The following is a 15447-nucleotide window of genomic DNA, read 5'->3' on the forward strand; positions in this document are numbered from 1 at the left end:
ACCATGAATGTTGTCTTACGTGGAACTTCTTTTTTTTTTTCTGTTCCATTAAGGTGTGCTGTCTTGTGGCAGCAACTTCTGTTGTGTGCAAAATACGGCCTTATGCTGTTTTGTGTAATCTCATCAGTTCCCACCTTCTCAATCATGCAGAGGAACTAAAAGGAATTTTCCCAAATAGCATTTTTTACATGGTTCAATATTTGCAGTGCTGTCATGCTTAGAAAGCGAGACGAGGATGTTTCAAAAAGTCTTGTCGCAATTTCCATTGCACAAGCAGAGTTATTTTAGGAAGTTAAATGAAGTTCTATTACAGATTTTTTTAAATTCTTGGGTCCTTTTTGTTCAGGGAAAACACTGTACATATACAAAGATAGAATGAGACTATGAACAATTTTTAGTTATCAGTCTCTTGTAAGGAGTAAAGCTAACTCTGTAGGAAAACTCTTTGCTTCACGACTTAAGAATATGCCAATTATTAATTTACTATTTGTAGAAAATTATAGGCTGATTGCTTTATGGGGTAGGATGCTCCTGATTAACACAGTGCCATTTAGATGTAAGCGTTTTATGCAAAGTGGCTGTCGAATCAAGGAATCTTGAATTTTACATCTGACCAAGTGGGAACCGTGTCTGCTTTAGGCCAGATAAATGTCCTGATTCCACTGACTCTCTAAGAGTGTGGACGTGTATCTCAATGCACTAAATTATTCTGATCTACATATCTGAAAAACATGTTAAGCAGTCTTGTCTTTGAACATCACTGAAATTCCAGTGGTTAGGCATGTAAGCATAGTTTTTTCTGAATGTAGCAAGCTTTACTTTCTAAATGTATGCAGGTAAACTAATAGTAAATTCTTTTACCTAGACTAATCGGAAATCCTTAGTAGATCACATCGGTCTGAGAGCAACTAGACTTTCCTAATACCGAACTGAATTTTTGCATAACTTTAGTGTGGTGCTGTTTTTAGGAGTTAAGTCACTGCAGAGCTGAATGTTATATTGCTGTCTTAATTCATAGCTGTACCAGTCAGAAGATGGAACTATAACAGAAGAGGATTTAGCTCATATTCTGAAGACTGCCATGGGTGTGTCACAGATTAATGTTACACATCTTTTTAGAGCTGTAGATGAAGAAGAAAAAGGAAAGATTACATATGGTAAGTATTTTAAGTGGATCTGAACTGTCACAAAATGTCAAAGCTGTCTGAACTCATGTTGATATTCAAACCAGTTATATTTTTATTATATTTTACTTCTTTTAAGTGATTTGTTGACTCTAATGTTAATAAAAGGACTACAGACAAAGTAAATTTACACTTTAAAAAATTGAGTTTCACCTTTAAAATCAGATTTCATGTTTACATGTTTTTAGAAGTTTTCCCTTCCGTGTTAGGTCAAGCAATAACTAGGTTAGCTCTTTTAGCATATTCTGTTCTGTGGCTTACATGTATGTGAATATGTATTTTTTAAGAAAGCTCTCTTCTGTTGTTTTGTCTCTTATATCTGTTCCCCACTGGTTTTGCCCTCTCAGAATATATCTGAGGGCTATAAGTTTTCTACTCCCATATTTATTTCTCAGCCTTTTGAAAATAAATCAGGGGGCGAGTGAAGTGAGGGGGTATTTACCAGGCTGCTCAATATGTAGTCTTTAATGCAGGTGATATGGAGGTGTGAGAGTTGCATTTAAAAAATTCTGAAATCTGAGTGAATAGATTATGCTGGGAGTCAAAGTACTTGTGTGTTGCTTCAGATTCTTTCTTTTATGCGGTGAGGTTCAAAATTTAGTTGTATGATTTAAGTATGAACAGAGGTGTTGCTAGCCAGCGTGTCATTTCTCCAGTAGAAGAGCTCATGACGTGCCCTGTTCTAGTGTTTTTCCTACATAATAGTCCATATTTGATTTGTAAAAATCTTAAGACATCAATCAATTTCTGCACTAGTAATTTCTGTTTCAATCATACAGCATGTATGTAAAGCTTCCACTACAGAACTATTTTACTTATTGGAATGTGTGTCATTGCCACTGCCCTCCCCTCTTTTCCTGATTGCTATGTCTTTCCTCCTTGATTCCTGCTCCACTTCCCTTTTCCTTTCTGTACCTCTCATCTGTCACATCCTCAGTATTTCCATGTCCATCCTACACTTTTTCCAACCTATCTCTGTTGCTCCTTGTTGTCTCCCAACTCATTTGCGTGGTGACTCAGCTGGTTTTTGTTGGGTTTTTTTCCTCTCTTCACCCCCACCACCAGCTTAAAAAATACCAGCACAAAATCTAAGCTGGTGAGCCCAGCAGAACTCTAATTTTATTGCACTTCATTGTTTGAGAATAGCTAAATTTGAAATAGTGTACAAGTGAACTCAGACCAGTTCTTGAGAGTTACCAAAACTGTCATATTTTAATATCATAGCATCATAGAATCACCAGGTTGGAAAAGACCTCATTGAGTCCAACCATTCCTATCTGCCACTAAACCATGTCCCTGAGCACCTTGTCTACCCATCTTTTAAATATCTCCAAGGATGGTGACTCAACCACTTCCCTGGGCAGCCTCTCCCAGTGCCCCATGACCCTTTCTGTGAAAAATATTTTCCTCGTATCCAGTCTGAACCTCCCTTGGCGCAGCTTGAGGCTATTCCCCCTTGTCCTGTCCCATCACTTGGGAGAAAAGGTCAGCTCCCTCCTCTCCACAATCTCCTTTCAGGTAGTTGTAGAGAGCAATAAGGTCTCCCCTCAGCCTTCTCTTCTCCAGGCTAAACAACCCCAGCTCTCTCAGCCACTCCTCATAAGACTTGTTCTCCAGCCCCTTCACCAGCTTCGTTGTTCTTCTCTGGACACGCTCCAGAGTCTCAACATCCTTCTTGTGGTGAGGGGCCCAGAACTGAACACAGTACTCGAGGTGCGGCCTCACCAGTGCCGAGTACAGACGGAGAATAACCTCCCTGGACCTGCTGGTCACTCCGTTTCTGATACAAGCCAAGATGCCATTGGCCTTCTTGGCCACCTGGGCACACTGCTGGCTCATGTTCAGTCAGCTGTCAACCAACACCCCCAGGTCCTTCTCTGCCAGGCAGCTTTCTAGCCTTCTAGCACTCTTCCCCTAGTTTGTAGCTCTGCACAGGGTTGTTGTGCCCCAAGGGCAGGACCCGGCATTTGGCCTTGTTGAGCCTCATGCCATTGGTCTCCGCCCAGCCTGTTAAGATCCCATTGCAGAGCCTCCCTACCCTCCAGCAGATTGATACTTCCTCCCAGCTTAGTCAGGCCTCCAGCTGGAGTTAATTCCATATGCATCTTTAATAGCACAAAGTTGCATTTAAATCTGCACTTTTCCTATACTATCTTGCATGTTCCTATCACAAGAAAATTCTGGACCACTGAGCCACAGCAGTGGGCACTGAAGTGCTTAGCTCTCATTTTCACCATTTTATTTCCTGCAGTCAACGATAGTCTTTTGTGAAGTAGAATGGAGTTTACATGACTTCTGTGAAACTTTTCTTGGATCTTTTTCTGAGAGAAGTGCTCATTTTATAATATGAACGTTGCACTGAGATTTTAGTAAGCTGAAAGCTTAATAGTAAGGATAAATGATCTATTGTGGCAGAGAATTAGAAGACGGAAAGAATCTTATGGTTTTGCATTTCTGTCTTGAATGTTCTTGCAGTAAATATTTGATTTCTTGCCTTTCCTAAGAATATGTGCAGTTTGTTGCACTTCTGTGTGAAAATGGGGAATGTTTTCATGTTCTTGTTGCAGGCCAGACCTGGTTAAGGCTGATAGCGGATTGCTTTCTTCTTGTTAGCTGCAGAAAAATAAGTACTCATTGGGTTCTCTGATTATGCTTATCTGTTTTGATTGTGATGGATCAGTTTGCACTCGAGCGTTTCTAATGTATTATTTGTAGCTACTTACTACCACTGTTAAGTATTTTAAGTATAAACAGATATTCTGCATTTCCTTCTTGAAAAGGTCAGATGCATCATACTCTTTGCTATGAGAGTATTCAAAAAAGTTTAACTTGCATTAAGTATTATTGAAAGAAGAAAAATTTTTGCTTGTCTGCATTTTCAAACATTTAAGATTTTTTTCCCTGCCCCTCCCAAAGACATGATCATTTACATGATCAACCAGGCCATTGTACATGCAAATTTTTTTAATATAGAGGATAGTGTTGTTTTTTATGGCCTGAATATCATCAGGTTTTGTTGAAGTTACAGGGTCCAAAATACATTAGAGCCAAATAAACTATGGATAAAGGATACCCACTTTTCTTGTTTGTGGAAGGGTGAAGTTATGTTTATTGCTTTCTCCCCACTTGTCCCTTTGCAACAGTTCAGAGGCAGAGTTGACCTACAACTTTGCTGCCCCTGTGAGCCAAATGACATTCCCTTGCCCTTTTGCAATATTGAGAAAAACAGTCTCAAACAGGGAAGGGTGGTGGAGAGGGAAATTTGTGTTAGTTCCCTTCTTCCATAACAGCCCAGTTGTCCCAGGCAACTGGGCTTCCCTCTGAAAGGCTACTTTAGCTGTCATCAGCACTGCACTCCAGGGAGCTCACAGCATCATCTGATCATGAGCTCTTTTGAGATAACACAGTAAGTTTGAGTGGGCTGTGAGAGATACTCTGTAGGTGACTGAGTTAGTGATAATGTTGGCATCCAGCTTCTTCCCGTGTCAGTTTACATTGTAAGAATAGCTTCTTATGTCTTGGATTCTGTACAGTATCTTGTGTTTCAGTCATGTTTGAAAATAGGTCACGTGGGCAAATTGTGACAAGATGTCAATGCCTTTTTTTTAACACAAAATGTAACTTCTTGAAGTTAAGGATTTCCTGCTCCCTCAAGAATTTATCTCGCTCTTTTTATTGTCTTATTACTATCCAGCATTACAATAAGGTTTTTAACATAATGTATTACAAATTAGCTTTTCACAGTGTTATTCTCTAAAATATTAGTAGTTTTGAAAAGCTGAAATCTTCAAAGCAGAAGGCAGTAATGACAGCTGCTCTTAGGTGGATGAGAATTGAGTGCAAGGCATTAAAGGACACGTTTGCAAAGTCTCCCCAGATTTTTAAGAAATTATTACTCTTTGTTCATTGTTCCTCAGCTGGAGGGCTTCTGCCCTTCCCCCTGTGAACAGTGAGATGCTGTGTCAGGGCACGTGGTGCTGCTCATGCATTTTAATGCAAGTGTAAACCTGTTTACCTCTTCACCACACAAGCTAAGCTCTGGTCTGAAGTGTTTTAAGGGGGCGTAGATAACTCTGTAACTATTTCAGCTCTGGGAATGTGGTAAACTGCTGAGAAGCTAAAACAAGCTATGAGGATAGCATGATGTTACCTGCTGCTGTTTTTCTCCACAGTGATCATATGTTTATGTATGTGTAAGTATTCAAATTTAGCGTCCTTCTGTTTCAAAGAGCTGATTTTGTGTAACAACTTTTTTTTTTTTAGATGACTTCTACAGATTTGCTGAATTGCACCCACACTTTGCAGAAGACTATCTCTATGCAGATCAGATGGGAGCGGAGAGTGGCTTGGAGACTTCATCTCTTTCTGCTCCTAATGGTATCTGTACTGACTTCAGCCCTGAAAACGCTGAAGATAAAAAGCCCCTGCAGAAGAAACTGAATTAACACTACAACTGTTACCTTCCTCTCCTGGTGAGAGGATTGTCTTTTCTTGGGATTTTCATAAATCACTCCAACTACGCAGCAAATACCAGTTTTGTGTGTGAAAGTTCTTCTACCTTAATACCATTCTTTGAATCATATGTGCTGTATTTCATAACATGTTCCAGGTTATTTTGGGGAAGGTGGTTTGATATTTTTCAAAAAGGTCTTTGAAAGGCAAAAATGTGAATGTGCTTCAATATTAATATTCATATTTAAAAGAAAGCAGCACACTTATTTATATTCCATTGGCTGTTTTCATGTACGAAGTGTTGCACAAACTGTGCATGTATAAACTGTAGCTACTATGGTGTTAAGTGCACTTTGGTGATTAGTGTTTTCCCTAGTTATGGGAATGTTTATTTGAGGCCAAACTTTGCTGTCCATATTTGCATAGTCAGTCTTGTTGATTACAGTGGGATTGTTCCCTTGAGCGAGGCAAGCACATTTTGGCCCTTTGTTTTGGTTTCAGTGACCAGTTTGGAAACAACAATGCAAAAACTTGCTAAGGATTACTTTTTGCTTTTATGGTTGAAGGACAAAATTGTTTCTCTTTCAGTCTATTCCATGGTAGAATGAAAAGGAAAGGCTCCTTATCCCTTACTCCACCACTTTTCTACTGTAATCTTTCGGATGCAATTAAATGTGAATTATTTCCAAACTGACATACCACATACTGTTTGCAAATACATAACAAAACTGTGCTTTTCTCTTATAATGAATACAAATCATGTCCACCCTACGTTTAAATAGGAGACATTTACACAATTGTATTTAATCTAGATTTATCAGGAATCACAGGTTTCTTTTGTAGCAAGCCTGTATATACAGGTAACTTAGCATGGAACACACTATGAAAAACTCCATTGCATTAGCACAAGTTTGAAAAGATTGCGGTTACTTTAGAGGCCAAACCAGCAATATCCTGAAGAAATGCTAGATAAATCTCTATAGCAACATTACATAGACTGCATATAAAGTATATGAAGCTTAAAATAGTTTAGAATTGTGTGAAAAACAAAACCAAACCAAAAACAAACAAACAAAGCAACCTAAAACACTTGCATTAGTGATGATTATCTATCCTTTTGTAAAACCAGATGCCTTAATTACCAGTGGAGGTCTTGGAGAAAATTTTGAATTATTAGCAAACCACAGAGCTTCACTGATTAGAGGAAGTGTGACAAAAGCCTCAAGAAGTATGAAGGGAGGATTCTGTCACAAAACCGTTGGCAACGAACAAAACGCTTTCAAGTAACTTCTGAAACTACTTATATAGGGGTGCACTAAATTATGATGCTTTTGTGATTAGAAAACAGCTGTTGAGATTTGAGTCTTTGACATGTTAAAGTAACTTAAAACTAATTTTGGTTTTTTAATTTTTTTTTTAACAAAACAGCAAGAGGTGTTGTGAAGGTCATTAGGGTATTGTAATGTGTCCTTAGAAATCTCTCACTGTTATGTGGCAAGTCTCCAAACTGAAACTGGCTTTAATAGAGTATGGGCAGGGGAGGAAATAATAAATTATGCTTTCTGTGGGTTATGTGGAGGTAGGTCCTCATTTCCAGGTGGTAATTAATTTTTTTACTTTTCTAGGTAATGCATGCTGAGCTGACAGGGCTGCAGCAGACTGGCAGACAAGGTTTGGGTTAAAACTGATCGTAGAAAATAGGAGAAGTTATTTGGAAAAACGAGGCATGTGAGGAACTATACGTGGGTAAGAATAGTCAGCTGCATAGAGAAGGGTGTGGGTATTACTGCATAAAATGTTTTAGAGCAGTTACGGTTTGAGTACAATGAATTGAGCACTGTTAAGTCATTGCTGCAGAAAAGGTGCTCTTTATAGTGGGATGCATCAACAGTGTAGCCTGAGAGAGAAGCATGGTGGTATTTCTGTGTTACCAAGATGTGATAAGGCCTTACCTGAAGTACCTGTCCATGTTGGGGCACCTGAAAAAGATGGGGAGTAGCTAGATAGCCTGGAGGACAGAAAGTATTCAAAAAAAAAAAAAAAGAGATCAAAGGTATTCTTTAATGCAAAGGAAACTGAAGGAAGATATCAAAACAGTCTTCAAATATGGAAAATTTTGCTTTAGAGAGGATAGGAACAATGTTTTCTCCATGTTGATGGTACATAAAAAACGTACATTAGGAAAATGTCCTTCCAATACACCTAGTTAAGCTGAGGAGAGTGGATTATTCCATGCGGGGTGAGGAGCCCCCCTTCATTGGGCTTTTGAAAACAGAACAGACAAACAGCTAAGGCAGAGACAGTTGATTTTGTTGGTCAAGCCCCAGGGTCATAGGAATACATCGTGAGGTCTACTTTCTGTGATTATACAGTATGTATTTTAGTTGGTATGTAATGGAAGGCACCATCAGTTTTAGACTGGGTGTACCACATCTCCTGAACAAGACTCTGAGATACTCACTCATTTTTTGCTTTGTATGTGACCGTTGTAATCTGAGAATTTTGGTGTACAGGGGATGAGATTAGAGTTCCCCAAGACACTTGTCTGAAAAGAAAAGAGGTAAGCTTGGTATCACATGGACAACATCGGGGTAAGAGAAACTCCAGAAGAAGAGCTATGCTATCCACATACGTGAAAGAGCAAAGAAAGCTCATTGAATTTGGCTGAATATGAATGCCCCTAATTTGCATGTATGGTGTGTGTAACTTGGTTTTCAGACGACGGATTCCCAAGTGATTAATTTGGCTTCATATTTGTTTAGGTGAGGGAGATGTTTTCTAATTGTGGTAAGTGTAATAACTAAGCTATGGAGGGTGTTTGGATTGAAGGGCCCTGCAGCCTACAATACACAGGCACTTAAACAAATGCTGCACCGCGTGGTGAAGAGGTATTGAATGCCATGTGCGTCATTGAGTTGGATCCAGAGCTGCTGCTGAAGAAGGCCAGTGACCAGTGCATTGTTTGCTTGGTGAGCAAGTACTCTTGGTGGAAGCAACCATAAAAAAAAAAAGAAAAAAAAAAAGCACAGCAAAGAAAACCCATGCACAAAACAACAGTTAGATTCTGTAATGAACTGATGAATCTCTATTATGAGATTGTTGAACAACTTAGAGAAGTAATGGGATAAATGGTAGGGTGAAGTCCTGGACAGCCTGCATGGAAACGTTATGATCACACATAATGTCACAAAAGCAGAGATTAAAGAATATAATTCCTGTGGTTTTAGCATATGTAGCATATAAAACTATAATATTGAACTGCCTCATAGTGGTAGAAAAGCCACACTACCATGCGGTGGTAAACTGGGGTTTGATTGAGGGCTGAGACCTGTAACTAGTGATGTTCATTACAACTCATCTATCAAATTCCCAGCTGCTTAGTAGTTCCATGTAAGAAAAAAGACACCTGACAGTGGAACAGCTGGGTTGTGACAGTCAGGTTTCGGTGGCTTGCTGCAGTGTCAGGGTAGAATTGAAAGATTCCTTCCCTCTTCAGGAAACATTGACGTGTAAATGATTAAAATATTATAGATATAACAAACACATTGTTTTATTTTAACTGGTGCTATCAATAGCCCCTAATTTACAGGGAGGCATAGGAAGAAATTAATTCTTTGCAACAACCTAAATAAATGATCCTTACACACAAAAAACGCAGGGCTGTGAAGGCATTTGACATTTCTGATGAGCATTTTCACTACTCTTATGTAACACTGCCATCATTTGCCAGTGAGCCAGAGCTTTTATATATTGTATGAGACTCGGTCAAAGCTTTGCTATTCTGACAGAGTTGAAAAAGTACAGTCTCTATTTTTTTATGTCTTTAAAGTAACACAGCAAACCATGAAATTAAAGGTATCTAAAATTGGGGGCTGCATTTATATCTGTTCAAACATAATGAAAACCTCACTAAAACCAGCAAATGTTTGAGGTACGAAGCAGGTTTAAACTATTGTTTCTACCACAGAAAAGCAAGTCGTGTTATAGATTTCTCAGGAGTCCAGTGCTGTAAGCAGATAAGCTGAAAAGGCTTTATAGGCAATTGTAAGCCTTATGGAGAAATTAGGATGGACATCCAATTTTATACCAATTAATTATACTATGTTTCAATGCATTTATTGCAGCTAGAATAATCTTACTGTGAAAAAAAGTAACCAGGTTTGTGTGTGTGTTTGCTAATCCCACTTTGAAGGTATAAATCCTAAGGTCACAAAGGTTGAAAAGCGGACACGTGTGCAGTAAGGAAGTGCTGCAACCTCATTAGTGGTAAAGCTGCTGCAAGTAAATAGTCAGGTTTTGTACACAGCTGCTTATTAATATTTTCATGCAAACTGAATAGGTAGTTTAAGTATTGGGCTAGTTGGAATAACTTTTTTCATAAAAGTGTAGCAAACTTTTATTGGAAAAGGGATTGTTGCAATTTAACATCTGCATAGCTTGATAAATTTTTGAAAGCAGATATGTTGTTATTAATTTTGAGTTCCCTTACAACGTTATCTTAGGAACTGCCATTAAAATATTCCTCCTACTTTTATATTACCACACAGTAAGTACAGCTTTTCACATGAGTTGTTTTAGTGACAACTTGCTGTAAAGAGTGCAAATTGCAGAACTTGAGAAGCGGGTACTGTAGATCCTGTGATGTCAGAAAAACTTCTGATCTCTTTCATAGATGAGTGGAAAGACCGAGATTGTCATTCAGGTGATTTTGCAGTCCTAGCTAGGCAGAAATTAAGCCAGCTGTTCTTCAGTCAGAGGATTGATTTCATGAAGATACTGGAGCATTGTGTTTCCAAGTAATGTCTAGGTCACTGGCAGTACAACCAGTGAGGTTTTCTCTCTTCTCCCTGCCTTTTTTCCTTTGAAAACTGGAAAAAATAGTCAAAGCATGACAGAGACCTCTGAAGACCATCTCAAAGGTAAAAATCCTCCAGCACCACCTCAGACAGACACACACTTGTTCTGTGCTATCACTAAGGCAGTGAATTGGGTATACATGTTAGTCACCAACACAACGTGATATAAGTGTGCATAAATTATAATATAGAGGTAAAATTAATGAGAGAATGCAACAGCCAAGAGATCATCCACTAGACATTCTTTGACTTGCATCTGTGGGTATTTCCTGCATCTCATCATGATCTACTTAAGATAAATTTCTTTATCTAGGAAACCTTTCAGGTTTATTTCAAGATAAGAAGTACTTTGAGTTTTACAAGTGGAGGAGTGATATGTTTTGTAGAAAACAGCTGCTTTTTCCCTAGATGGTATGATGTGCTTTATCCTTTCTAATGGGATTAAACTGAAGTGGGTGATAACCAAGAGAGCAGAGGATTTAAGAGGCCTCTAAAATGGAAGTTCTATGTTTCTGTAAAACACACTGAGATCTTTTTGCAGTAGTTGATGCTCTGCTTAGATTGTCTTGCAAGTTTGTTAGGCAAAATCATTTTACTAATTGGCAGTAGCTGCTTATTCCATTTTCTTTAGTGAAGTGGCAGAGTACTCCTATGTAAGCTAACTTTAGGAGGTCACCTGTAACTGATAAAGATGTAATTGCAGTTTTCAAATGATCAGTCTCTGGGAATGAAAGTGGTAGAATTGCTTTAGCACAGATTGCACCTGAATAAGTTATTCTTGTTAATTAACTTATTTGCTTTTCTTTATTCTGAGCTAAATTGCACAGGGCCATATGAACATCATAGCTCATTTGAAGTCAGCTTGGGGATCTCAGAAAAGGTGCTGTACAATAATCTGTCAATATAGTGTTAAGTTTCATTTTTTTTTTTTTTTACTTTGACTAAAATTGTTGGAAGCAAGAACAAAGTCATAATGACTTTTGTAATATTCTGGCTTGATATCATGAATGGGGTGTTATCTGAGAGTGCCAGTTCTGAGCCAGAGTCAGCTGGAGAAAAATAAGCCTTCGTTGTGCAGCTGGCCTTTTTCCACAGTAAAGAAGGATCTTTTCTGCCTCTCGGGCTGGTGAATTCAGTTTCCTGTATCCCTAGGTCTTGCTTGTGCTGTTTGGTTTTTTTAAGTGTGTTGCAGCCAGAGGGAGACCTCGGTGCTTGTTAAGCTTGTGACATTCATGGACTTCGGTCCCTGAGCTGCAGCTGCAGGTGAATATTGAAATCAAATTCTAATAATGCCACCCAAAATTAAGGGCCTGTGAACTGCTTTAGCTTGTACCTGCCCTTAGGTAAAGGACGCTTTTTCTTTTCCCACCCTTTAACTGTTGCAGGTATGTCCAGGTGACAAGCAGGTGAGAAAGAGCTTATGAGATTAGCCTTGTCCTTACAAACCGTAAGAAATTTAATTTAGAAATATAGTGCAATGAAACCTTAAATTGGATTGACTTCTGACTTGCTATGTCACTTTTAGTGTATGCTTGTTTACTTCCAAGTTCTGAATGCAGCATTTATAAATGTGGCAGCAAACAATCTCCTCATGGATACTGAAGAAAGCTGAAGCTCAGACACTTTTCATCCTACCATGGTACTGGAAATGAAATTCATCTGATGATGGGTTAATTCTAAGTCTATGAATGTATATGGGGAAAACCCAAATACATGTCTCTTACTATCCAGCATGAAGACAATTTTGTATTTTAAGTGCTAAAGAAATAAACTTGTATGAATCTTGTATGCCCCAAGTATATATTTTTGTTCTATGTTTTCTTTTATAATGAAGTTCAAGCAAAATATTTCTTATCTTTCGGAAGGGAGGTTTAGAGCTATACGTTCCAGACTACAAAAGCAGTTTTTAAGTAAGCATCTAAAAATGAAATTGTATTTTTAAATATGTGAATTTAAATCCTTAAGTTAAACATCTCTCCTTAGCAACTGTATATACTAAAACAAAAAGCAAACCCATTGGTGTCTACAGTCGTTTGCATTTAGTGATTTGTTTATCTTGCTTTCTCTAATTGCTCTAAGGGTATTAAGAGCTCCATGTAAGTCAGTAATGTTAGAAATAGAGATGAGAAGCACATTTCTTTAGAAGCGATAGATTTTGTTTCCTGGAGGAGGACCAAGACTAAGCATCTGCTAACTTTGTATTATGTGCTATATATAGCTTCAATGTTGCAGCATTGTGCTTGAAAGTATTTGGCATCCATTCAATGGGACCACTTTCTAAACTTTTTTGTAATTCCCAGCATCTCTCCAGGTGTGCAAGACATTTCTAATTTGATCAGTTACTAGATCATCTTTTTGGAAGAATAACATTGAGTTATCAACAAGCTGAGAAATAATTCAGAAAAGAAAAGTTTTTGATCTTGAATTTTTGTTAAACTTGCATTGAGGATATCATTTATATATTTTGGGAAAAAATATTGCTATGTTTTTGAACACACTTGAGAATTTAAATGTAAAAGCAAAAAAAGCTTTTTAAATTATCAAATTGTAGAATTTTCTCTTACTGCTACTAAATCCAAGTTAGGCACTGCCATGAAGAGGATGCTTTTAGTTGAAAACCTATGCTGACAGAGCAGGAAGCTGTTTTGTAGGAACTCGCTTGCGAGGTATCCTGTGCTTGTTCCATCAGAGGTACAACTTCTGTTGACTTCAAGGCTGCTCAAGCAGACCTGGTGTGTTTAAAGACGCATATTGGCTGCAAGCTTTTTATTATAATAGCCCTTGGATATGCAGTGTAAATCTGTAACAATATATAGTGCTACACTGAATGCATATTTACTGCTGTAAATGTCCCTCCTGTGTCTCCTGTGGTACGCGTACATAAACTATTACCTTTGCACTGAACTGACTATACTTCGTAACTGAAAAGCAAAAGCTTGTAGTGTTTTAAAGATCACTGTAGCTTGTGGTTCCACTTGTGGAAATACTTTTGCAGAATGAGAAGTATAGCTTCAGTGCTACAGATTTGATTTTTATATTTTTTATTAACATGCATGGAAGAATAAGGATAATATTTTTTAAAAATGAACTTGGTTTTGTACATTTTTCAATGTTTAAAATGATATAATTTGACATTACCTCTGAATACCAGTGATCAGTAAATTCTTAAAGGAAATACCTCAATTTGAGCATTCTTTTCTTGTTAGCTGTCTGATAGGTTGAGATGGACTATAGCATGTGATGAACTGAGCCAAATGATGTAGATGCTATAAGTGGTGTGATGATTTACTAAAAGGGAACTAAATTATACACTACAATGTGTTGAAATGCAGTATACAATCATGGCTCATTCTGCCCAACTGGACATTTTCCTTATGAATGGCTTGCAAACTGAATTTTCTGCGTGAAACCCAATTAAAAATGAAACAAAATGTTTGGTTTCCTCTGTTTTTTTCCTTATTTCTTTTTTTTTTTATAAACAACAAGGTTTACAATAAGGGAAAGGATAGAAATCATAATTGTGAATGACTGTCTCATATATGTTTAGGCATGCGTTGTTAAAATATGTTCTTTGTGGCAGTGTGTGTAGGAGAACAGTGTTTTACTCCTGGTTGCCAGGTAAATAGAAATACAAAGTTTTAAAGGCTTGTGTGAGTTTTGGTTTGGTTATTGTGTTGTTTTGTTTCCCCTAAGGGTGAAGGGAATATTGATTCCCATGCTATGTTAAGTCTGTCTAACTTAGACTGAAGTAGCTCTGGCTGCTTGTGTTTACACAGGAAACAGGCAAGAAGTGATTCAGTACCCCAGATACCTGCAGGTACGTGAGAAATTTGTGACAGAGGGTGGAAAAGGTATAATGAGGTCCAGTGGATATAAGCTGAACCATTTTAAGAATACAGGTGAAATACTGTGGAAGTTCACTGGGGAAATTATATACATTCATCATGATTTGAGAATTTCAAGGGAAGACACGTTAACTCTTTTCCTTCATGGTAGTGTCTAATTTCAAATTTATGGGGTGGATGCAGATTTTAAGTATGTTTTTTGGCCCAAGTCAGGGTAGATGTGCAGTGGCTTCTGTGAAAAAAAAAAAAAAAACAGACATATGTAGGTGATAGGAAATGCATCTCATTTCTTTCTCTGTAAGAAAAAAGATTGAAGAGCATTTGTCTAAAACAGAACTTTAGTTCTTTTTCTTTCAGCGAAGTCGTAGTAGCCTTGCAGCAATGTGCTTTCTTCTGAAGAAAAGTTTTAAAACCTCAGCCTTTTTTTGCTTTAAATATTTTTTCCCTTTTTCCTCTCCTCTAAAATGCAAATAACTTATTTGCTCTACACTTATGAAAGTAGATTATGCTAGAAAGTATTTTAACTAATGCCAGAGTATGTTATCAGAATGCAATACACAAATACTTCCTAATTAAAAAATAGAAGTAACTGACATAGTTAATGAAACACTACAGATGTGTAAATAAACAAAATGCAGGCAGCATTTCTTTCTTCCAAGGGTAAAGATTCCCCCACCTGATACTACCTGGTTTTAATGCTGTTTTTCACTACTGCTTGCCAGGATAGCGTAAAGCCTGCCCTGGCTTTGCTCCTCTGCAGCAACAGAGCGCTCCCCTGCTGTGCCTGCCACTGCTGCTTGGTCCAACAGGGAGATGGCAGGCTCCAAATCTGTAGCCAGCCCTTCCTCGCTGCTCTCATTTTGGTATCTTTTCAGGTGATCTGATCTGCTGAGGTAGCATTATGAGCTCTAAGCCCTCACATCATGCCATCCTCTCCTTCCCCACCCTCATCTTCCCAACTTTCTCCTGGGGCTCTCCACCACTTTCTTCTCTTAAAGATTTCTGTCTTCACCTTTCCCCATGTACTTCCAAGCTCCACACTCCTGTGATGCGCTTATGGTAGCATCCCACACTACCCCAGCCCTTCACCTGTTTGCATGTTTCCTCATT

The 15447-nt window shown here is 38.1% G+C and overlaps 1 protein-coding gene across 3 annotated transcripts in view; it reads left to right on the top strand.

The window, feature by feature from the left end:
• Positions 1 to 13927, top strand: part of LPCAT1 (lysophosphatidylcholine acyltransferase 1) — a 66289-nt gene extending 52362 nt beyond the window's left edge. For 2 of the 3 annotated variants that reach the window (XM_054058651.1, XM_054058649.1), the window contains 2 exons: positions 1019 to 1157; positions 5448 to 13927. In XM_054058651.1, coding sequence (XP_053914626.1) covers positions 1019 to 1157; positions 5448 to 5629 — 321 coding nt within the window. In that variant the 3' untranslated portion in view covers positions 5630 to 13927. The remainder of the gene's footprint in view (positions 1 to 1018; positions 1158 to 5447) is intronic. The other variant, XM_054058650.1, reaches the window with a different exon arrangement.
• Positions 13928 to 15447: the final 1520 nt, after the last annotated feature.

This window comes from Cuculus canorus, chromosome 2 (genome assembly GCF_017976375.1).
Source record: "Cuculus canorus isolate bCucCan1 chromosome 2, bCucCan1.pri, whole genome shotgun sequence".
Classification (NCBI taxonomy): Eukaryota; Metazoa; Chordata; class Aves; order Cuculiformes; family Cuculidae; genus Cuculus; species Cuculus canorus.